The sequence below is a fragment of the Carcharhinus amblyrhynchos genome, chromosome 21 (genome assembly GCF_965287045.1).
Source record: "Carcharhinus amblyrhynchos chromosome 21, sCarAmb.v2.hapA, whole genome shotgun sequence".
Taxonomy (NCBI): domain Eukaryota; kingdom Metazoa; phylum Chordata; class Chondrichthyes; order Carcharhiniformes; family Carcharhinidae; genus Carcharhinus; species Carcharhinus amblyrhynchos.
The window spans coordinates 35,751,662-35,776,763 of record NC_137344.1 but is presented as its reverse complement, the minus strand read 5'-3'; the positions used below and the strand labels follow the sequence as shown (position 1 = coordinate 35,776,763).

The window sequence follows — 25,102 nt, the reverse complement described above, 5'->3', positions numbered from 1 at the left end:
ACTAGGTGGAAAAAGCTATTTTAGCTGAGTGGACCACCACCAATGCACCCCCCGCCCCCACCCCACCATTTGTATGTTGCTTTTAAGTGGCTTTCCATGGAATGTCGATGATGCATTTTATTGTATTTAAAATTGTACAAGACTGTTATACTGACCTTTGTCTGGCAAAACTTTTGCTCTTATGTAATTACTGAAGATAAGAACTTCCTGCCTGATTTGTTTGGATAAAATTCCTTTTATGTTCTCTTTTTACTGTCAAAGAAACATCAGTTTTCAGCTGTCTTGTTAATTTTTTACTTAGTTGCCTCTGTCTTAAGGACAACTCTTCACCACACCCCCTCAGCCAACATCTGGGTATTTGTGGAAACTAACGCTCAGATGTACAGATGAATGAGACTAAAATACACTGAGGTTTTAGGGAAAGAGACAATACATTAACTTCTGGTAGCACTGACGTGAAGCATCGCAGACTCACAAGGATACCTTCAAAGTCCTTGTCATTGAATAAGGCTTCAAAGAAACAGCGTTCTGTTTTAGCTGTACCCAAAACAATGTGCGCTCAAAGTACTTTGATTCATTAACTGTCTGACTTTAACAGAACAGCTTGGAGGTGTGGCTTGCAGCAGTGTCTAAAACAAAGTGCTCCGCAGACTTGCACCTGGAGTCAGTAGTGTTGCTGCAACCCAATCAGTGATTGTGCAATTTTCTGGGTCAATTACAACGAAATACATTGCACACAGCTCTTAAGTCAATTTTGTGCCATGCACTAGGTCAGCTGTCAGAGTGAGTGTGTTTTTGTGGGGGATTTTCCTTCAGCATTTGGGCTTTGAAGTAACAAAACCAGCTGCCTCCAGCACATTTTAACCATTATTTATATATATGTCCTTTGGATAGTTTGAATCCTTCTGCATGTTCCCTCTTCCTTAAGATGCATCCACGAAACCTTCATTTAGAAAGCAATTTCTGATCATTAACAACTTGAATATACATAGTGAATCTTAAAAGTGCATTGGCAATACATGTAATTTCAATTAAAACTAATATTAAGTGTAATGTGAGATAATCTAAAACTGTTGACAATCCATTACACATGATCCAGTTAGCTTTGCCTGAAATGCAAGGGCGGTGGCACAGCGGTTAGCACTGCTGCTTCACAACACCAGGGACCTGGGTTTGATTCCTGGCTTGGGTCATTGTCTGTATGGAGTTTGCACGTTCTCCCCGTGACTGCGTACGTTTCCCCTGGGTGCTCTGGTTTCCTCCCACACTCCAAAGCTCTGCAGGTTAGATGAATTGGCCATGCTAAATTCTCCCTCGGTGTACCCGAACAGGCACCAGAGTGGGGCGACTAGGAAATTTTCACAGTAACTTCATTGCAGTGTTAATGTAAGCCTATTTGTGACTTTAAATGTAACTTTAGCCTGTCCTTCAAGATCCTTTCAAAGAAAATACGCAGTGTTGCTGGAGTAGGATGCATCTTATAAATCATCCCAGTCGTGCCACAAAGAGCTTGAAAGGACTGCGCAAGAGTTAAGAATGTTCCAATTTAGTTTGCTTGCACTTTTTTGCAGAGTTGTTTCCAGTGGATTTTTATTGTGATTATCAAAATAATGATGTCAAGAAATAAAAATTGTTGATAATAGAACAGCACAGAAGGCGACCATTTGGCTCATCATCCATGTGCAACGTCTTAGAAACAATTCATAATAAGGAAGCCTACATTTGAGCTGAATCCCATTGCTTAAGCCTTGCTCAGGTTTTGCAAATTGCAGCGCGTTTACTTTCACGTTATGGTTGACTTCCTGAGACATCATAGAATCATACAGTACAGGAGAGGCCTTTTGGATCATCAAGTCTGCACCAACAAGACTGCACTAAATCTACACTAACCTCTCTTTCCAGCTTATCGCCCATAGTCTTGAATGGTATGACATTTCAAGAGCTCATCCATGTACGTTTTAAAAGTTTGAGGTTTTCAGCTTTTGCTATCCTCCCAGGCAGTGCATTCCAGCCTCCCACCACCCTCTGGGTGGAAAGTCTTTTCCTCAAATCCCCTCTAAATCTTCTGCCGCTCGCTATCGACCCTTCAACTAAGAGGAACCCTGTCCATACCCTTCATAAACTTGTACGCCTCAATCAAGTCCCCCTCAGCTTTTTTTCTGAAGAAAACATCCCAAGTCTATCCAGCCTCTCTTGATATTTCAAATTCTCCATCCCACGCAGCATCTTGGTGAACATGTGCTGCACCCTTGCTATACAAGGCAAATGGAGTTGGACACAATACTCCAGTTATGGCCTAACCAATGTTTTCACATCCCCAACTTAACCTCCCTGCTCTTATAATCTGTGTAAAGTCCAGCAGGTTAATTTGGTAGCACAAGCTTTTGGAGTGTCGCTCCTTCTTCACCTGAAGAAGGAGTGGCATTCCAAAAGCTTATGCTACCAAATAAACCTATTGGACTTTTACCTGGTGTTGTGAGACTTCTTACTGTGCTTATCCCAGTCCAACACCGGCATCTTCGCATCATGGCTTATAATCTGTGCCATGACTGATAATGATCAGTATCCTGTATGCTGCTTTAACTACCCTATTAACCAACCCTGCCACCTTCAGCGACCTGTGAACAAGCAGCCTTAGACCCCTCTGTTCTTCTGAGCTTCCTCATGTCCTGCCATTCATTGAGTATTCTTTTATCTTGCTAGTCCTTCCAAACTGCACTACCTAGTACTTTTCAGGGTTAAGTTTTATCTGCTCATCTGACCAACCTGTCTATATCGTCCTGCAACCTAAGACTTGAGGGAGTATGGGTCATATCATAGTATACAAGCAGCTCCAGCCTGGTACACGTTAAGTTGATGTCAGGTGTGTGTTTAATACAGCATCACTCAGTCTGTTTCACGACGTTTCATGAGAATTGTCTGTTACAGTGATTCACATTTGCCCCAGTTTCAGTTCCAGCTAAAATAATACTTTGCAATGGCTGAGATTCAATATTTCAGGAATTTTCACTTCCATATTTTACACAACATGGTATCCTGCAGTTGGTCTCATCTCTTTTTATGGGTTTGAGCTGAGGTTATTCATTATATGCAAACCACCTGTTTTTAGAGAACGTGGTCTATGAGGGAAATACAGAATTTTTAAAGGGGAAGGTCAGTGTGGGTAGGGATGATAATAGTTGTTGGAATTCATCCCCAACTCTTTACATAAGTGTAGCATCATGGCTGAAATATCATAAATTTAAGGTTATCTGCAGCCCCTCAAAATTGAGGATGAAGTCCGTAAAGCTTGATGAGACTTCAGATGGATGAGAAATCCAATTCTAGATCTGGGTCTTCTACAGTGGGGGCATGTTGCACTGGAAAAGTGGAATTTGTAGCCCTGGGTTGGCTTTTCTCTCCTTTCTCTGCCATTGCTGTTCTGCCTCGTTGGCTGAGCCTTGAAACAGCTTGTGCCTTGATGGACCAGATCAAGCCATGCCAAGCAGTCCAAAGCCTTCTCCCAGTCAGTGGCATTAATGCCTCCCTGCTTTAGGACAGCCTCAAGTGAATCCCTTGTACCTTTTCCTTTGACCACTGTTAAGGCGTTGACCAGTAAAGAGCTGGGAGAAAACCTGTGGAGGAAGGGGGTTTCTGGGCATCCATTGGGAATTGGTTCCATAGGAGTAGAACTTCCTTGCTGGGAGACTCAGCTTCATGTAGGACACTGCTATTGGCCCGGCGGTCCTCCCATTTGATCCCCAGGATTCAACGCAATCACCACTGATGGAAACTCTCAAGGATCTTAATGTGGTGTCAATAGACGATCTGGGTTTTGCTACAATAGAGAATGGTGGTGAATACAAAGGCCTTACAAACCAGGACTCTTACTGATTTTCAAAGGTCCCTGTGGTCCAAGACATTGGTGCATCTTGAAGAAGCAGTGCTGACACAGTTGACTTGGTGCGGAACTTTCTCATCAATGGTAGACCCTTGGGAGAGGTGACTGCTGAAATTGGGGAAGTACTGCACATACTCCAGAGTTATCCCGTCTATGTGGATGGTGGAGGGGATACTCATCTGATCTGGGGAGGGTTGGTAAAGGACCTTCATCTTGGCGTTGTTTAAAGTTAGGCCAGGCCTCTCATAGGAGATGTTGAAACGATCAAGCATCCTTTGCATGCCCTGTATAGAGCAAGCTATCATGCAGCAGTCATCTGCAAGTTGAAGGTCACGGTGTCCGTGTGGTCAATTTTGTTTTTGCCTGGAAGCAACCAAAAGCTTCCCATACTGGATACTGGCACTGAGTGGTAGGCCATCTCTGATGAGGGAGATGAAGTAAATGGTAATAATTGTCTGTGGATAATCATGTGACCTGTTTCTCTTTGTGCCATTCTACTTCATGAGATAATCAAGGTGGATGCATTTCCTGATGGATTTACATTGACTGTCATCACAGGCAATGCTCTGTATCATCCTGAGCCCAATTCAGACTTACCTGACCACAAGAAGGCACCTTATTGGTCTATTATGGCACACCGTGACTTTTAAATGGCAGGCTCAGTAGCAAGGGGAAAGTGAATAGTGTTCTTCCCTTCCCATTACAGGATGCTCACTTTGGAATGTTACTATTTTTTTAAAAAGTTACTTTTTATTTACAAAACGATTTAATTGGTGGATTCAGAAACCATTTTTATTTAGGTTGCAGTGTTAGAATATGTGTAAACAAAATTATAATTGTGACTTTCTTGTGATCCTCAAATTAAATCAATTTTTAAAAATGCTATCTTAAACCATTTGAGAAAGTATTCTACAGTGTGAAGCTACTTGTCTGTCTTAATATTCAGCATAATTTCAAGTTTAATTCCTTGCTGAGTTTTGTAGGTTGATCTTGCCAGAACATTACTTTGTGTTATGTCAAACTTGAATCAATTTTATCAAATTGGCTGTGTCTAATATTGTGTCCCATTGTAATTTCTGATAGTTCTTTGAGGTGCCATTTGACTCGAACATGAACAGGACGAAGAACAGACCCCTGGTCAGAGGACAAATTAGGTTGGTCTCCGTTCAGTATTGTACTTGTTACTTCTTTAGGACTTCAACAGTTTTTTTTCATTTGTAAGCTTTGAAATGTTTGTAGCACATGGTTCATGTTAACTGCACAGTGTGATACTGAGCAACAAAAGCTGGAAAAATCCAAGCTTTAGTTTGCCATCTGTGCTGAATTACTAAATCTTTGACTAATGGAAGGCTAGGAAGTAGACGAATCCTATATTGCTTCAACTATATGGTCAGCCTCCTCACACCGTTAGGCTCTGTATATCTACATAATGAAGTCTGTAATGTTGTCAGCACTCGCTGCTTTAATAAAAGGATAATCAAACTATTCTAAATCTTAAGAATATTTTCTCAATGGCAAGAAATTAGAAACGGTAAAGGAGCAAAGAAATTTGCATGTCTTTGTACACAAATCGCTGAAAGCTAAAAGTTTATTTTATTATTGTTGCAAGTAGGCTTTCATTATCATTGCAGTGAAGTTACTGAAAATCCCCTAGTCACCACATTCGCATGCCTGTTCAGGTACACTGAGAGAGGATTTAGCAACCCCACTGCAGCTAACCAGCACGTCTAGAGCCCAGGGATAAAATATAATCAGAAAAGCAGCTGACAATGTTGGCCTTTATCTTAAAGGGGTTGGTATGCAAATGGAGAGAAGTCGTGCTTCAGTTGCACAGAGCTTTGGTCAGACCCGATCTGGAATATTGTATTCAGTTTTGCATACTGCATTTCACAAAGGAAATATTCATTATGGAGTGGATACACGACTGACTTGACACCAGAGCATCAAGTCTTAAAGGGTTAACTCGTAAGGACAGCTTGCATAAACCTGGCTTGTATTCCTTTGAGTTTCATAGGTTGTAGGGTAATCTAATCAAGGTGTTTGAGATTTTGAATAGATTCAGTAAGGTAAATACAGAGGAACTATTTGCTTTGGTAAGGGAATTCCAGGACAAGCAGATACAATCTAAAAATTATAGCTAGGCCACGTAAGAGTGAAATCAGAAGGCTTTTTTTTTTAACTCACGACAATTGAAATGTAGAACTCTTTCTCCCCCACCCCACCCCCACTCTCATCCCTGTTCTCCAAAAGATTGTAGGTGCTGGGGGGATTAAAAATTTCAAGACTAAGATGGAGGATTATTGTTGAATAAGGGTGTCAAGGGATATAGAGTTCAGGTGCAAATCAGCCATGATCTAAAGTAGGAGCTGACTACTGTTCCAATATACTTGTTTTTTTAAGAATAATTAACAATATTTGCTTTATCATTTATGTATTTTAAGAATTATTGAAGTATTTTCAAATTGATTTGCACTAATGTTTATCATGAAGCTTTTGTTTCTTTCAATTTTATATTTCCTATGTTTATGGTATGTTGTTCTGCAAACCATATTTCTGTGGTACATATTGCCAACTATCAGAATAATTTTGTACCTGCAATTCCCCTTCAGATAATTTTAAGAACTTAGTTGTACTATTAAATTGAAATAGGAGGGAGGAAGGAAGTAACTGGATGAGTCACCTTAGTTGACACGCTTGCTCTTCTGTAATGAGTGGGTTAAGAGCACCAGTGGAATAGGCGAATGATGAAACCTTGGAAGGGTAGACTGCAGAAACAATAGATGAATGGTCTGTTCAGGTTTCTCGTGGACTATTTGGAACATTTGATTCTGTGCATCCCTGAAGACTCTCAGAAAATATATTCTTGAACTTTCACAGAATTGAAAAGCAATTTGGTCTTATCAGAATTTGGGCTTTCATTCAAATAGAGCATTGTGTATTCCATCCAATTTTGGGCACAATAAAAAAAAGTCTCTCAGCACCAGGTTAAAGTTCAACAGGTTTATTTGGAATCATGAGCTTTCAGAGCACTGCTCCTTCATCAGGTAAGTGGAGAGGTAGGTTTCACAAACGTGGCATATATAGACAAAGACACAGTTGCAAGATAATGGTTGGAATGCAAGCCCTGTCAGGTAATCAAGTCTTTATAGGTACAGACAGTGCAAGTGGAGAGAGAAATAATCACAGGTTAAAGAGGTGTGAATTGTCTCGAGCCAGGACAGTTAGTAGGATTTTGCAAGCCCAGGCCAAATGGGTGGGGGTTACACATAGTGTGACATGAACCGAAGATCCCAGTTGAGACTGTCCTCATGCATGTGGAACTTGACTACTCTTCACAATTGTTTATGCAGTTGTTATGCAGTATGTGATGACTTGTGATTTTGATGCAATAACTATACATAATCACAAATAATGGTGCAAAATTGAGATATTTCTAACATATAACCTAATTGTTTCTTGTAATTCAACCATTTGTTGTTTTTGACTTGTCACATTTACATGACTGCCACTTCTAAATATAGTTTTTGAATGTTCTTCCCTCGTTTAGGGATTATTTTCTCAAGTGACCCTATATTTTCTGCCAAAGTGTATGTTGTCTTCCTTTCACCAGCTCCAACCTTGACTAATATTTGGTCAAATATCAGTCCTGCTGATAACCTAAATATCTCCTCACTGACTCAGTTTGCCTTTTGTCCAAATGTGTAATGACATTTGTTTACTATTGAACCAATTTATGGATGGAGTTTGTACAATTTTAGCAATATTTACAAATAGATCTATAATTTAGTAATACTCTGAAGTGATGCAATGACTGTTCCTGTCGCTATATTGAGGTTGACTACAAAGCTAGAACTGGTCAGCGAAAGTAGGTTTCACGTGCATTACAATGCAATGGACCAGCAACATCAGCTACCCTGTTCCCTGTTTAAGTTTATATTGATAATTTTTATGGATAATTTTACATGTAGGTACTTGAGAATTGTGAAATCTTGCTGCTGTCACTTTAATTTGGCTATTTGCTTTAACTTGTTACTGAATACTGTGTGCTTTGTAAAAATGATTTGTGGTTAAAATGAAATTAATGGTTGGAATCTCTCCCATGACAGAAAAACCGGTTCAATGAAATTGCTTGTACAATATAACTAATGTTAACATGTAAACTGGCTGAAGTTATCCAAGTGTCCGCAGAGACCCTGTGCCTTAAGAGCAAATAACAGTTTTGTGATTCAAGACGGAATTCTTCCTGTGCATTTGCTGAATGGACTTTTCTATTTTGACCTTTGTCTTTCCAAATGATTAGCACAGTGTTCTGTAATGTTCTATTGTGCTTCTGTCCCATAGATATAACAGTGCGAAAATTATGGTGCAGCACTCGAGAGCTTTCAAGAGCTTTGATTCTTAAACATTAATCTTGCACACATGTTGTTGACCCTTTACACCTCAAGGCATTCTTTCATTTTTTTTGAGAGGCTAGGGATCTTTGCAACTAGAGGTGTACAAAGCAGGTTTCCAACTCATTAATTACCAGCCCGGGCATTTGATAGATTTGACTGTGGTGCACCACACACTGCGTGAGGAAACATCCCAGATGCTCATCTATAAACTTTGAGTCACGGTGCATTTTACTAAAAGGGGGCTCCATCTGCTTTTGGTGAGGAGCTGTGAAGAGAGCTGGGACTCCTAATGGAGCTGTCTTCACTGCTGCTACTATCTTCTTCCAGAGGTCAAGCTGTGTTAATTTGATGGAACATACACCATTGTAAACTTCTCCTAGTAATGTCCTATTCAACACAAGCCCACAGTTTATAGTTCTGCTTTAACTTGAAGTCAGAATGGCAGCTATTCTAAATCTTAATTTCCTCATGCAGTGTTAAAAGTTCTTGAATCTCTTTATCTCTGACAACATACACTTGTTCAGTACTTGAAGTGTTCAATTAAAGGCTTGCACTGATAAAGCTACAAATTCAGTACTCTTTAGGTTCCTATACTTTACCTTTATACTGTCTCGCAAAATAAATGCCACCTTATCTTGCTTACTGTCGCACTTTTCTTCCCAAATACCACATTCTATTGGCTGAGAAATGACTTTTTTTAGTATATGGTGCAGCATCTTGCATGTCTGCATTAGTTGTGTGTTCTATTAGTTACTTTGTTTTCTTGTAGACATTTAAACTAAAACGCTTAACATTTGTCAATTTCCTTGTCATGGTTTTTTGCATATTTAAATACCACCCCACCTCCCCACCATTGCCCTTTTCTAATTGTTTAGGTTAAAATGATTGTTTAAACTGTCACCAACTTCAAATGCCCAACCCAACTCAAATATGAGGTGTTGTTATCACTGCTCCAAAATGCCTGCTATTTCAGGTCTCAGACTGCCCCCCCCCCCCCCCCCCCCCCCCCCCCCGCCCCGATACTTAACTGGCAGTCATCCTGTTTTATGTTAAGTACTTAATTCTGGAAACGTCACCGCTGGCCACCTAAGTCCCAAGTGACTCATGACTGGTAAGGATGCAGGACTCTTTGCAGACAAATTCTGATAAAGCTTTTAGCTAGTTGCAAAGATATGAGGGTCCAAACCAAGGGTCTATGTGGAATTGCGTTTAAAAAAAAATTGCATGAATTTTCTCTAAGTAACAGACTCTTTGAACTAATTTCCAAACTAAGCTTGTCAGGAAGAATGAGTTGTATCACACATTCGAAGGAAAAAGTTAATGATCTTCCTAAACTGCCCAAATTAAACTCATCAGCATTGTCCTTCCTACCAGGTCCAATTCGCTGAAGAGCTGCCAGCATTACCTTTCCCACCGAACCCACTAAACCCTGATCAAACTAATGAAACAGGCTGCCTTCATCATCATCATCATCATCATCCACTGTACACGCCAAACCTACACCCGTCGTCACTCCTACTGAGTCTGACAGCTTTATTCTGCTTTATCAACACCCTTGCCTCTCACATTCTAGTTACATACCCAATGATTGGGTATTGGCAAGCATTCCAATGCCATTCTAATATCAAAACTGAACATTACAGAACTGTTTAAAGTACATTCAAAAAAATAGCATTTGATTTGGGGGTGGCATGGTGGCACAGTGGTTAGCACTGCTGCCACACAATGCCAAGGGCCCGGGTTCAGTTCCGGCTTCGGGCCACTGTCTATGGAGTTTGCACATTCTCCCACTGTCTGTGTGGGTTTCCTCCTCCAAAGATGTGCAGGTTAGGTTGATTGGCCATGCTAAATTGCCCCTTAGTGCCAGAGCGATTAACAGGGTAAGCACATGGGGTCGCAAGGACGGGGTTTGGATGGGATTGTTGGCGATGCAGGCTTGTTGGGCCAAATGGCCTCCTTCTGCACTGTAGGGATTCTATGATAACTTCTATGAAATGTGTAGTGCAACTTATTCTTCCTGAAAAACTGAGTTAAAGACAAATTGCAGGAACCAGTTGTTTTTGTGAATAGTGCTGGATTTTCATTCCCACTGCTCTACCAGAAACCCATTCTACATCTTGATTATCCTTGTAAAGGAGTTATTAATATCCTTCCTAAAACTGCATTTCACATATTTCACCGACTGCTGAGAAATGTAGTCTAATAGAAGTTCTGAGAAAACAAATTTTAGTGAAGAGATGAAGGAAATCAGCATTAGTAAAGAAATGGTTTTGGGGAAATTGATGGGATTGAAGGTGGATAAACCTGCAGGGCCTGATGATCTTCATCCCAGAGTGCTTAAGGAAGTGGCCCTGGAAATAGTAGATCCATTGGTGGTTGTTTTCTAAAATTCTTTAAACTCTGGACTGGTTCCTACAGATTGGAGGGTAGCTAACGTAAGCCTATTGTTCAAAAAGGGAGGTTGAAAGAAATCATGGAATGATAGACCAATGAGCCTCGTGTCAGTTCTGGGGAATTTGCTAGAGTCTGTTATCAAGGATTGCATAGTGGCACCGCAGGGATCTGTTCTACGATCCCAACGGTTCACATTATAAATTGATAATTTGAAGGAGGGAACTCAATGTATTGTCTTCAAATTTGTAGATACTACAAAGTTGGGTGATCTGTGAGGAGGATACAGGGATGCTTCAGTGTGATTTGGACAGGCTGAGTGAGTGGGTGCAGCATAATGTGGATAAATGTGAGGATATTCACTTTGTTAGCATTAATATTATTTAAATGGGTGTAAATTGAGAGAATTGGATACTCGGCGAGAACTTGGTGTCCTCGTGCATCAGTCACTGAAAGTAAGCAGGCAGGTACAGCAGGCAGTAAAGGAGCAAATGGTATGTTGACCTTCATAGTAAGAGGATTTGAGTATAGGAATATGGGTGTTTTACTGCAATTGTACAGGGCATTAGTGAGGACGCATCTGGAGTTATTGTGAGTTTTGATGTCCTTATCTGAGGCAGGATGCCCTTCATATAGAGGGAGTGCAGCGAAGGTTTACCAAGCTGATTCCTGGGATAGTGGGTCTGTCATATAAGGAGAGATTAAATTGGCTAGGGTTATATTCATTGGCGTTTAGAAGAGAGAGAAGGGATCTCATAAAAATTCATAAAATTCTGACAGGATTAGACAGGGTGGATTAAAAAAAGATGTTCCTGATGGTGGGGGAGTCCAGAACTAGGGGTTGTAGTTTGCGGATAAGGGGGTAAACCATTTGGGACTGATGAGGGGAAATTCCTTCACCCAGAGAGTGATGAATCTATGGAATTCAAATAATTTTGAAGCAAAAACATTGTGTGACTTCAAGAAGAAATTACATATAGCTCTCAGGGCTGAAGCGATCAAGTGCTATGAGGGGAAGGTGGGATCAGTGTATAGAATTTGATGATCAGCTACGATCAAAATTAATAGCTGAGCAGACTAAAAGGGCCAAGTGGCCTACTTCTGCTATTTTTTATGTTTCTATGTTATTGTTAATGTGGCACCAAACTATGGGACTAAAATTGTCTTCCAATACTGTCTCCTAATACTAATTAAAAGTAGTTCAGTATAAAGCCTAATGAGTGTTAGTTATCTAAAGTAAAGTTTATTTATTAGTCACAAGTAAGGCTTACATTAGTATTGCAATGGAGTTACTGTGAAATTCCCCTCGTCGCCATAGTCCGGCACCTGTTCGTGTCATTGCACCTAACCAGCATGTCTTTCAGAATATGGGAGGAAACCAGAGCACCCAGAGGAAACCCACACAGACACAAAGAACGTGAAAACTCCACACAGACAGTGACCCAAGCCGGGAATCGAACCCGGATCTCTGGCGCTGTGAAGCAGCAGCGCTAACTCTGTGCTACAGTGCCGCCCCATTTTAGTAACTGCTTTAGTGTTATTCAATAAGGTGACCAATTCCTGTAAGTTGTCCCTTTTACTTGTCTCACTTGTATTGACTTCATAGTAACAAGTTGGACTGGGGTTGGTAGTGTGCCTCAACATGAAGCACTTTTGGCTTTGTATTAAGCTGACTTAGTGAAGTTGTATTTTAAAACCAGTTTAATGTATCTCATTAGCAGTGGAAATGTTATGCTGCTTTCTTTGGTCATTGTTAACTGTAAATTTTAAATAGGAAAGTTCATAACCATGTAATCTAAGTGATTTTCAAACAAATTGTTTTATTTTCCTGTGTCCTATCCAGTAAGTGTGCACAGTTGACTAAAGTGAGAGTGATTTTGGGAGTTCCCCAGTGTTTCATGTTCAGTCAGTCACTGTACCTAACTGGGATTTTCTTCACTGCCACCATTGGATATTTGATTGGACATGCCTCGAAATGGGAAAGTAATTTCTGACCATTCAAACTACAATTATTGTCCTTTTTGTCTATTCCCCAAAAAATTCACAACCTTTCCACCCTGGCTTATCTTGTAATAAGAGTTAGCTCATTCATTTATTAGCACTCTTACTTCTGCCTCAGGTCTTGAACATTAAATGCTCCAGACACTTCAGTGCAATAGTGCAGTTGTTAAACTGAGAGCCCATCTACCTTTTCAGGTGGGTATCAAATATCTGGCCAATGTTTATCCCTTGACCATCATGGGGAAAAAAAATCTTAACAGGGCATTTTACTCTATGTAAAACCTTGCTGTGTGCCGATAGTCACTATGTTTGCTTATGTAACAACAATAACAGTGAGGGCAGCACGGTGGCTAGCACTGCTGCCTCACAGCCCCAGGGACCCGAGTTCAATTCTGGCCTCAGGTCACTCTCTGTGTGGAGTCTGCACATTCTCCCTGTGTCTACGTGGGTTTCTTCCAGGTGCCCCAGTTTCCTCCCACAGACCAAAGATGTGCACGTTAGGTTAATTGGTCGTGCTAACTTGCCCTTTAGTGTCAGAGTAAATATTTGAGGTTAGAGGAATAGGGCCTAGGAGGGATTATTGTTGGTGCAGATATGATGGGCAGAATGGCCTCCTACTGCACTGTAGGGATTCTATTGTTCTAATAAATGCACTTCAAAACACTTCACTGGTTTTTAAGCACTGCACGATGTCCAGAAGTGATATGATGTTATATAAATGCAGGTCTGATCAGGGTATAAAAGACTCCATGATTACTCAAAGAAAAGTAACAGAATTCTCTCAATCACTTTGTTATTATTTATCTCTGGGGTATCATTCCAAAAGCGAATTATTTGATCACCTATCCAATTCTGTTTGTGGAATTCTGCTGTTCACAAATTGGCTGCCAAATTTCCTTATGTTACCACAGTTACTACACTTCAGGGATTGTTTCCTTGATTACTACAGTTACTCCTACCCTTCAGAGATTATCCATGAAGCACACTAGGACAGTCTGAGATTACAAATGATACTCATATATATGCAAGCAGTTTTTCTTCATCACATTCAATGCGCTGCACCATCATGCTGTCCTCCAGCACTCTAATTGTTCAGTTAAAGTTGAAATTTAAATTTAAATTTATTTATAAGTCACAAATAAGGCTTACATTAACACTGCAATGAAGTTACTGTGAAATTCCCCTAGTCGCCACACTTCGGCGCCTATTTGGGTCAGTGCACCCAACCAGCATGTCTTTCAGACTGTGGGAGGAAACTGGAGACTTGGAGGAAACACATGTAGACACAGGGAAAACATGCAAACTCCACACTGATGGTGACTCAAGCACGGAATTGAATCTGGGTCCCTGGCACTGTGAAGCAGCAGAGCTAACCATTGTGCCACCATGCCATGCAGTTACACACTTTCAGTTCAGTATAAACATCTTTGGAAAAAGACCACTGTTTAAAGCATAAAGAAATGAGAAATTATTTTTCCAAGTTTGATAAGTCTTCTCTATCTATTCCCATAAGGCCATATTTTGTAACCTATTGTTTTGATGCTTGAGAATGATTTATTGAAAAGACATAACAAACTTATTGAAAAAAATTATTTACAAAGCTGTTAAAAATATTGCTAAATTAATTTTTGCTGCAAGTACTTCCACCAATTTCACATTGAATCCCATCTCTGTGCCATGAGTACTGAATACTCATTGGCACATTTCTCAATTAACACTATGTTCATTAAGTCTATGCTATATTTTTATTCTAGTCAGTCAATTGCATCTAAGATTTAAAGATATTCAGATATATTTGCATGACGTATTTTATTGAACAGAAAACCAATATCACATATTTCTGTTTCAAGAATTCTTTAAGGAGAAACTAGCCTAGAGATTCTTCTACAGATGGAAGTTCAGTCTAATCTGCTTTCCATTAAGAAGTGGCAGTGTTGGATCTCAGATACTCTCTTGTTTGGTATATGGGGAGATGGAGGGAAAGGGTGAATGCTGAAGCATTCGGGTGACCATTTTATCCCTGTCTTTGTTACACCGTTTCCTCTTCGCTGATATTTTTCCCACATAAATCTTTCCATATCTGCCTGACGCCAGACATGCTTAATCAAAGACTTCTAGTCCACATCCATTCTTATTTGAAGAAAATATTATTCCTTTCCTTGCATTAATCCAGTTATGTCTCAGTGACAAACATCATGAATATATGATGGATAGGATGGAAGGCATTTAACGATGAGCATTTGCAGACTTCATGAAAAATTGAAATTCCAAAATGATTAGTCCTGCTTTGAGTGATAATCTATGCATGCAGGAGTCAGCAGATCATTTCAGTCACTATAATTTGTGTTCCTTTACCAGATTATCTATGAGATGACAGCCATACTGTAAACTATTGGAAGTTAGCCCTAAATGTGGTTCACAGTAGAAAGTCTGATGGCCAAACTCTGTAAAACAAAATCATGTGTTAATGTATGGATTTGCATTTTTCAATATAAATGTTTAGGGAAATGTAATCAGATCCAGCTTGTTTCTGCATGGCAGCTGAAAAGTTGTATTCCACCTCTGCTATTTCTTGTGATTTGGCAAAGCAAGACATCCAACTGGAATTGCTGCAAGTTATTCAAATGTTCTCATGATTTCAGAACTAACAAAACAAAAAACTGAATTTAAAATGGAAAGTACTATTTGAAATTTGTAACTTTGACTTTCCCACTCTTCCCTTTCTCCACTGCTATAGGCAGCATAGTGGCACGGTAGTACAGTGGTTAGCACTGTGCCTCACAGTGCCAGGGACTGGATTCAATTTCTGGCTTGGGTCCCCATCAGTGCTGTGTTTGTGTTCTCCCCATGTCTTGGTGGGTTTCCTTCAAGTACTCCAGTTGCCTCCCACAGTCCAAAGGACATGCTGGTTAGGTGCATTGGCCAATCTAAATTCTCCCCCATGGCGACTGTCGGATTTTCACTGCAGTGTTAATGTAAGCTGACAGATGACATTAATAAATAAACTTAGACTTAAAATTTAAACCACAGGATTTCTTTCAGAGCTGGTCAGCATTTCCCATCCAAAAGAGTGCTAGCTGGTCCCAAACCTATGATCTTGAACCTTTTATCAAAATTTATCCTGATTCTCTCTCAGTTTTAGTATCCTGGAACTTATAAACAAAATCTTTTGTCTCATTTTAAGGGAATAATCTTCAAAAGGCAAACTGTAAAAGTACTGCAGTGCACTGAGTCCTCTTGTAAAATGCTTACAGGTGTAAAAATCTGTTACTAAGTGGGCTGAAGTGTTACTTGACTGTCGATGAGTTTAAACGTTAACATTCCTCCTGCTGTGATTTGTGGAATCTTGCAGGATAAAGGATAAGTGGCTGCTCTGAATGAATTGACTCTCTATCATCACAGCACTCTGTGTTCATCCTTCATTTGCTGAAAGTTGCTTACTATCCTGATGTGACAGGCTGGTGAAACTCCACAATGTTCCTGGCTTGTTCCGGGATGATAGATAGGGAGTCATGCCTGGCCATGCACCAGAACCTGTTCACGCTATGCAATTGTGAAGCAACACCATCTGCCCCCAAGAAACCTTTGTAAAAGATATTGTCATCAACATTTGCCACACAACAGAGCTCTACCGCCTCAACTTCTTTGTTTCATTAACCCCACATTCTGTTACTTTTCATGTTCGACTACTTGTTTTACAATGAAAGAATCAGACTGTCAGAAAAAGTGTTGGGAGTTGTGCTACTGTCTTTGGACAGTGTGGAATCAAGCTGCTTCTTGGAATCCCTTCAAAAGGGTTGCTTTATTTGAAAGATAATCTGATTTATACAATGTTCATCAAAATCATCATTAATTTTCACATGTTATTTATGTAATAGTGAATTTTCCTTGTCTTATGCAGAACATTGGTGTTCATTACTTAGCTGCAACATCCATAATGATAACATTCAAATGAAGATAAAGCAATTTATCATCAAAACCTATAGGATTTGCAATCATAAATCTCCCTGTAAATATTTTGCTGTGCTTCAGGACAGACTGACTGAAATACAGAATATACATTTACACAGCATGTTTTCTGTCTGTAACCAAAAGTAATTGCAACCATCGAGTTTATTTTCTTAAAATGTAACCCCTGTGATAATGTGGGCGACACAGTGGTGAGCACTGCTGCCTCACAGCACCAGGGACCTGGCTTCGATTCCCAGCTTAGATCACTGTCTGTGCCGAGTCTTAGTGTTCTCCCTGTGTCTGTGTACGTTTCCTTCAGATGCTCCAGGTTCCTCCCACAGTTCGAAATGGGGTGCTGGTTAGGTGCTAAATTCTCCCTCAGTGTACCTGAATAGGTGCCGGAGTGTGGTGACTATGGTATTTTCACAGTAACTTCATTGCAGTGTTAATGTAAGCCTACTTGTGACAAATAGATTAACTTAAAAAAAACTTTGTTTAAAAAGTATTCTACATAGAGAACATGTAATAACAGAGTAATAAGCCTGCATTTGACTCAATAATTGACTTGCATCATTAAAGACATATTATGTTTTTAGTACGAGTTAAATGCATACTGTATTAAATCCAGCATCCAAAGGTGCATTAGCATACAAATTTTGGCAATACAGAGAAACAGTTTGAGGTCACATTGAGTGCCAAACTCATGTGAAATCCTTGGCATCTAGTGGTTTCACATTTGATCTGCATTGCAAACATAGTTCATGTTCAGAAAGAATGAATGAGATGATAGGATGACGTCAAAATTTGGTCCCACTCCTTCAACCTACTTTAATGATTTTTTTTTGTCCCTGGTAACTTGCAACCAGTTTACTTGCAGTATTAACTACACAATTTTGAACATGGGGTCAATAATTGCTCAGTTGGTAGCGCATTCACCTCTGAGTCAGAAGGTTCCAGGTTTTAAGTCCTACTCCAGTGCATTATTGAGGGAATGATACAGTGTTGAAGGTGCCATCTTTCAGGTGAAGTGTTGAGTTAAAGCCCAGTCTGCTCACCAAAGTGGACTTGAAGTTCCTATAGTGTAAATTTGGAGTAGGACAGGGAAGTTGTCCTGTTCTATATTTATCCCCTAATCAACATTGCAAAATGGCTCATCTGGTCAGTACCACATTGCTGTTTATGGGACCAAACTCCATGCAAGTTGGGTGTCATGTGTCCTGCATTCCAACGTCAAAAGTACTTCATCGGTTGCCAAACACTTGGAGACACACGGAAGTTATGAAAGGCGCTTTAGAAATGCAAATCTATTTTTTCTTTTAATGTTACGGTCCATGCTCTCCAAATGTCATTAGCACACAAATATTAGGACATTGAAACCTTCAGGAGATGCATGCCACTGATTCCAAAGAAAATTGGGCCAGGTTTCAAGATACTGGCATAAATCAGCTTCCAAACCTGTAGTGAGTTGGGAGCAATTTGCTTACTACAGTGAGACTGCTATTAAAGACACTGATCAACATTGTCTTTTGTTAAATCCCAGAGTCTATAATATTAGTGGCTTTATGTCCCTTGTGCTTTTAAGTGTTTTTGTTCCCCTGCTAGAAGCTAATAACATTTGAGCTTAACATAACATAAGAAACAAGAGCAGGAGTAGATCACACGGTCCATGAAGATTACCCCTCCATTCAATACAATCTTGGCTGATCCTAGGCTTCAGCTCCTTTTTACCACCCATATCCCTTACGTCCCCAAGAGCCGAAAAATCTATCCATCCGAGCCTTGTATATATTTAACGATGGAGCATCCACAACCCTCTGGGCTAGAAAATTCCAAAGGTTTGTTTGAATAGAGGGAAATACGGTAGGATGAGAGAAGAATTGGCGAATGTGGACTGGGAGAGCGCGTTGGAGGGAGGGTCTGTTAAGGAGCAGTGGAGGATCTTTAAGGAGATCTTTCTTGGTGCTCAACGGAAATTTATTCCGATGGTCAAAAAGGATAGTAGGAGGAGAGGTAATAAGCCGTGGATAACAAAGGAGGTGAAGGAAAGTGTTAAACTAAAAGCGGAGGAATTTAGAGTAGCTAAGAGTAGTGGGCGAGAAGAGGATTGGGAGAAGTTTAAATGTCAACAAAGATTGACAAAGAAGTTGATAAGGAAGGGTAGGAGAAACTATGAAGCTGGGCTAGCGCTTAATATAAAAAAGGATAGCAAGAGTTTTTATAAATATATAAAAAGGAAGAGGCTGGCTAGGGTGAATGTTGGTCCTTTAGAGGATGAGAAAGGGGACCTAGTGGTAGGGGATGGGGATATGGCTAAGGTATTGAATAATTTTTTTGTTTCTGTCTTCACGGAGGAGGACGTGAATAATTTGCCGGGTGTTAGCGATAGAAAGGTGGTAGGACTGGAGGGTCTTAATGACATTACTGTTACTAGAAAGGCGGTGCTCGACAGACTGGAGGGGCTGATTGTGGACAAGTCCCCAGGACCGGATGGAATGCATCCGAGGGTTCTGAAAGAAATGCAGAGGGACCTCGGGGTCCTTGTGCATGAGTCGCAAAAACCCAGCTTGCAGGTGCAGCAGGTGGTCAGGAAGGCGAATGGGATGCTGGCCTTCATAGCGAAGGGGATTGAATATAAAAGTAGGGAGGTCTTGCTGCAGCTGTATAGGGCATTGGTGAGGCCGCAACTGGAGTACTGTGTGCATTTTTGGGTGCCGCACCTGCGCAAAGATATTTTGGCCTTGGAGGGAGTGCAGAGGAGGTTTACTAGGCTGATACCGGAGTTGAGGGGGTTGAGCTATGAGGAGAGGCTGAATAAACTGGGCTTGTACTCGTTAGAGTTTAGAAGAATGAGAGGAGATCTCATTGAGACGTATAAGATGATGAATGGGATGGATAGGATAGAGGTGGAAAGACTCTTCCCACTCAAAAAAGACAATAGGACTAGGGGGCACAGCCTCAAGATAAAAGGGGGGCGGTTTAGAACAGAGTTGAGGAGGAACTTCTTCACTCAAAGGGTGGTGAATCTCTGGAATTCTCTGCCCGTTTAAGTGGTGGAGGCTGCCTCGCTAAATATTTTTAAGACACGGGTTGATGGGTTTTTGATAGGAGAGGGGATTAAGGGTTATGGGGAGAGGGCGGGAAAGTGGAACTGAGCAGCGACAGATCAGCCATGATCTTATTGAATGGCGGGGCAGGCTCGAAGGGCTGGATGGCCTACTCCTGCTCCTATTTCTTATGTTCTTATGTTCATAATCATTTGATGAAATAATTTCTCCTCACTTCAGCCCTAAATGATCAATCTCTTACGGTGCCTCCATGTTTTAGATTCCCCGACCAAAGGAAGTAATCGCTCAGCGTCTAAGCTCTCAAGCCCCCTTCAGGTTATGTAGGTTTCAATGTGATTGCCTCTCATTCCTCTCAACTCCAGAGAATGTAAGCCCAATTCGCTAACCCTTGCGTCATCGGACAAGACCCCAAATCCCAAGTATCAATTTGGTGAACCTTTGCTCCATCCAAGCACGTGGCTCAGCGTTGACTGAGAGCAAGGGTTTTACTGCAGAGGCTTGTATCTGAGGTGGATCCTGTCCTCTGCCAACATCCAAATGTACCCACCTTCACCTGGGGTCACTGGCTGGCAATGGAAAGTGTAAACCTAGACAGCTGAAATCAGCTAACTCAGCGTTGATAGAATTAATCCTGAGGCTGTCTGTGTGGTTCACTACTCGCTTAGTAAATTCAAGGCATTCAGTGAAACACTGTTTTCTGAGGGTATCAAAACTTTGCTTGTAATTTTGTGATTTCAAGAAGAAATTAGATACAACTCGGAGCTAAAGGGATCAAGGGATATGGAGAGAAGGCAGAATCAGGATATTGAATTTGATGATCAGCCATCATATTGAATGGTGGAGTAGACTCAAAGGCCCAAATAGCCTACTCCTATTTTCTATGTTTCTATGTCTCTATGGAAAGCTTCAACGGAAAACAACAGCAGAAGTTAAAAACACTTGAACTCAAGTCAATGCAACTAAGAATTATAAGTATACATTGATTAGATTTTTCTGAAACCCTACAAGTGGTATACATAGACAAACGTGATGCATGAGAGATACCTTCATTTGAGTGGCATCTATAATTCACTTAATCACTTTTGAGTTAATATCCAGTCAGCCCCCCTCATTGTAATTTTTTTATGTCCAAGCAAATCATGAAATAATTTACTTGTAACAATGGCTGCTGCAGACGTGCTAATAACTTAATTACTAACTAATTTAGAAGCTTAAAAAGAAAACTGGCAAATTACCTTTGATTGTCTTCACAGGAGGAAATTTGCAAAATACCCAGCATAGACTCAATGGGCCAAATGGTCCCCTTCATTGCTATAAATGACTCCTAAGAACTAATACTGATTATATTCATTGGTCAAATTCCCCCCCTATCCATCTATCAATGTGCAAAAAAAAAAGTTGCCCCAACATAATCTCAAAATAATGGCAACTTTGGGCATTCGTAATTGAAGACAAGTCAAAAGCAACTGACACAAAGTGATCCAGTGACTTGACCACATTATTGTGGGCAATAGAGAAAGTGATGGTAGGAAAGAGCAGCTAACAGTTCTATTTGGTGTGTGGACATTTAACTGCAATGTTAAAGTCTGAAGCAATGATACTGAGAACACCATTGACTGATTTTTTTTTTCTTTGTAATTGAAATTGTGTAAAGAGCATAACTTGTGCAATTTGCTTATCTATGTTTTATTTTAAACCCCCAGCCCACTCCATGCAGTGTCCTTTGCCGTTGCCTGCAGTGTGCCTGGTATAGCTCTGCTGACTCTTGGAGTAAACCCATTGACTGGAGCTTTGGGAGCCTTTAACATTTTCCTCTACACATGCTGCTACACCCCAATGAAACGATTGAGTATACTTAACACCTGGGTAGGGTCCGTGGTTGGAGCCATTCCCCCAGTCATGGGCTGGACAGCAGCTACTGGCACCCTCGGCATAGGTAAGTCTGACCTACAAAAAGTACCATGTGGAAGAAAGTAAGGATGTGCACTGAACATATATTGAATTTCATTTCGGAGGAACTTAACTGATTAGTTGTAAATGTGAATAATTGTTTCAGGGTGAACGGGAAGAGCAGTTTAGGAAGGAATTCTTTCTATGGCAGTTGAACACAACTGTTCACGAACTCAAGTAGATCTATCCCAACCCAGGATAATTGTTGAATAATTTAGGAACAGAACTAGACCTATATCAGAAGCTCTTCACAAAGAGTGATCAACGTGTGGATTGAACATGAATGAAGAGGAGAATCTCAAATCACTTACAAACCAAGTAAAAGCTACAATGGAGGGGGTTTATGGGGCAACTGGAATGGATTAACTAAGGATAGCTGAACAACTACTGTCAATTTCTTGGGGGTTGCCATTGACCAGACACTGAATTGGACTAGCATTATAAATACTATGGCTACAAGAGCAGTTCAGAGGCTGGGGATCCTGCAGCAAGTAACTAACTTTTTGACTCCTGTCCACCATTTTCAAGGCACAAATCAGGAATGTGATAGAATACTCTCCACTTACCTGGATAGTGCAGCTCCAACATCACTCAAGCTTGACACCATCCAAGACATAGCAGCCCGCTTGATTGGCACTCCATCCACAAACAGTCACTCCTTCCACCATTGTGTCATGGCTGCAGCAGTATGTGCCACTTATAAGATACACTGAAGAAAATCACCAAGTATCCTTAGGTCGCAAAGCTATGATGATAAACCCTTTTACGCAAAATTAAATCTGAGAGATCGAACACTGCTCCTGAATGTGTGGTCTGTTGTGATTAAAACTCCAGTTTGTCTTTTGTGAACATCTAAAGTAAAGTTTAGACAGCACCATCCAAACTCTCAACCACTACCATCTCGAAGGAGAAGGACAGCAGAGACATGGCAACACCACCACCTGGAACTTCTCCTCAAAGTCACCCACCATCCTGATTTGGAAATAAATATCTGTTCCTTCACTATCAATGGGCTAAAATCCTGGAGCTCCCCCCAAACAATGTTTTGGATGTATCTTCACTACATGGATTGCAGCAGTTGACGAAGACAACTCATCATCACTTTTGCAAGGACAGCGATATATGAGCAATAATTCTTTCCAACGATGCCCACACCTAAGTATGAATTCTATAAAACAATCTTCCTCATCCATAATCATAGAATCCCTACAAAAAGAGGCCATTTGGCCCGATAAGCCTACACCAACTCTGACAGAGCACCTCACCCAGGCCCTATCTTCGCAAACCCAGTATTTACCCCATTAATCCACCTACCCTACAGATCTTTGGACACTAAGGGGCAATTTAGCATGCCAGTTCGCCTAAACTGGACTATCTTGAGTTCTGTTAAGAATCATGCAGACATGCATTTATTTCAGTAAAATTAGCGTAGCAGCAAATAGTTATCTAGTTTGTATTAATTTTGCCATTTTTGAGACTGAATATCTCAATTGAGATTCCTGTACTCCTAGCACAGAACCACATTCCCCGAATGTGTTAGTACAGTTGTAGCTTCTGAACACCTAGGATTTTTTTCTGTATATTTAAAGGCCAACTGTTTTAAGATTAAACCAATTAGTTCGTATTCAGTTGTTTATGCCAGGTGCCATTGGACCACTGTTCCTGTGAAGATCAACGTAATTGTTCAGTTAATTGTCATCCTTTAGTTGTTTCTGAACCTATTTCCTGAGTTGAGGTTCAGAAACAACCATGTTTGTGACTATTCAGATGGATGAATGTTCTCCTGGCACAAATTCAAATCATAGGTTGCACTTGACCCACTTGTTACTAAGTGTCACATCATTGTTACACCAGATCTAGCCATTTGGGTGAGGCACAAATTAAGGGCTTATAACAAATGCACAAACCACCCAGCAACTGATCTAAGGTGGTCCCAATGGACACATGATGGTTCTTATCATTAATTGTTAATCAGATAAAGAGATTTTCTCATAGTGGGTGGTGACTCGGCAGAAAGGCAGCAGACAGTGTTTCTGCTTTGGTGGCCTGAGATCAACAGAATTCAAGTGAGCATGTTTTACTGCAGATGTGAATTGATATTAATGCAGCAGTTTTCAATCATGGAAACACTCACTGCTTTGCCTGAAATACGTTGATGAGGGACCTTAATGGTCAGTAGTCGCATTCAAGCTCTAATATTTGTTGCAGAGTGAATACAACGTGGATTCGATCTTGGGGGAAATTTGTATCTTCCTTCTGCTATAATCCCAGGAACACTCTAAGTGATGTGGAACACTTGGAGCAGAGCTGGTCACAGTTACTGTACTGGCTCTTGGCAAGGCAAGCTTCCTTAACAATGTTTATAAACACTTTTTAATGATAAATTTTGTTTCCACTAAAACTGCAAGAACCGAGCAAATAGAGTGTAAGAACATTATTCTGACCTCCAGCTATAAATACAATAAAAGCGATTAAAGTAATATCAAACTGTTACTAACTCAGCAGATTTAAATTGTTTGACATCAAGGTTGAATTTCGACTGATTTTGGTCATATTCCACTTCCAATCGATGCTATAAGTCTAATACCATCACTTTGGAACTACAAGCCTTTTCCTTCCTCGTGCTTTGTAATAGTTTGACATCAGAATAAGAGTTATATAAACTGCTGCCTCACTGTGATGGCCTCTGAGCTACCTTGCCACTGCGAAGCCAGCTGAATACTGTTGGAAATATCTGACAAATTGTAGCCTTTGTAGTGAAACTAGCATATGCAACTCATAATCTGTCATCAGAGCTGCGCTGGTCTGAGACTGTAATGTAAACAGGGCAGCTCCAGGCTCTGTCAACCCCACTGACCAGATAGTCATTCCATCTGCTAATGTAAACAGGACTAATGACTCTTGTCTATCCTGTTACTTCCGTGCTGAGCTGTAAAGAGGATAGTCCGTGAGTACTAACAGAACATATTCTTTGGAAAATTATGATGAAATAACTGAGTTATCAAATTCTTCCTTTGTGTAGTATTCTATAATTGGTTATCAAATATTCTATCATTGCTATTTCTTACAAAGTGATACTTAAGGTGTTAGAATTCCATTATTCCATGAAATTCTGAGGTGACCACTGTCTGAAATGTTTGAATTGAAAATGGTGCCAGAGCAAAATTAAAATTGTGGTGTTTCAGAACGGACTTAAAAGAATTCTAAAGCTGGTCACTTCACCTTGTTAACACTTTAGGTTCCTTCACTACTGACAGATGTCACAACAGAAACAATTTTGTACTTTATTCCAACGCGTGGCATTAGTTTCTTTCCAAGAACTTTACAGAGGTAGTATTAAACTATCTACGCTGGATCAATGAACACTATAAAAATATATACGGGTCTGTGCAAATCATCATAAAGTCAAAATCAAAATTGTGACTAAAGAGAGGATAATGTTAGTTCTGCCTCTTAAAGTCCTCACTTTG

General features: G+C 40.4%; 1 protein-coding gene across 1 annotated transcript in view; it reads left to right on the top strand.

Moving 5' to 3' along the window:
- The window catches only part of cox10 (cytochrome c oxidase assembly factor heme A:farnesyltransferase COX10), a 132,844-nt gene that overhangs the window by 103,231 nt on the left and 4,511 nt on the right, over positions 1-25,102 (top strand). Inside the window, exons 5-6 of the mRNA XM_080209028.1 lie at positions 4,964-5,034; positions 21,386-21,618. Coding sequence (XP_080065154.1) covers positions 4,964-5,034; positions 21,386-21,618 — 304 coding nt within the window. The remainder of the gene's footprint in view (positions 1-4,963; positions 5,035-21,385; positions 21,619-25,102) is intronic.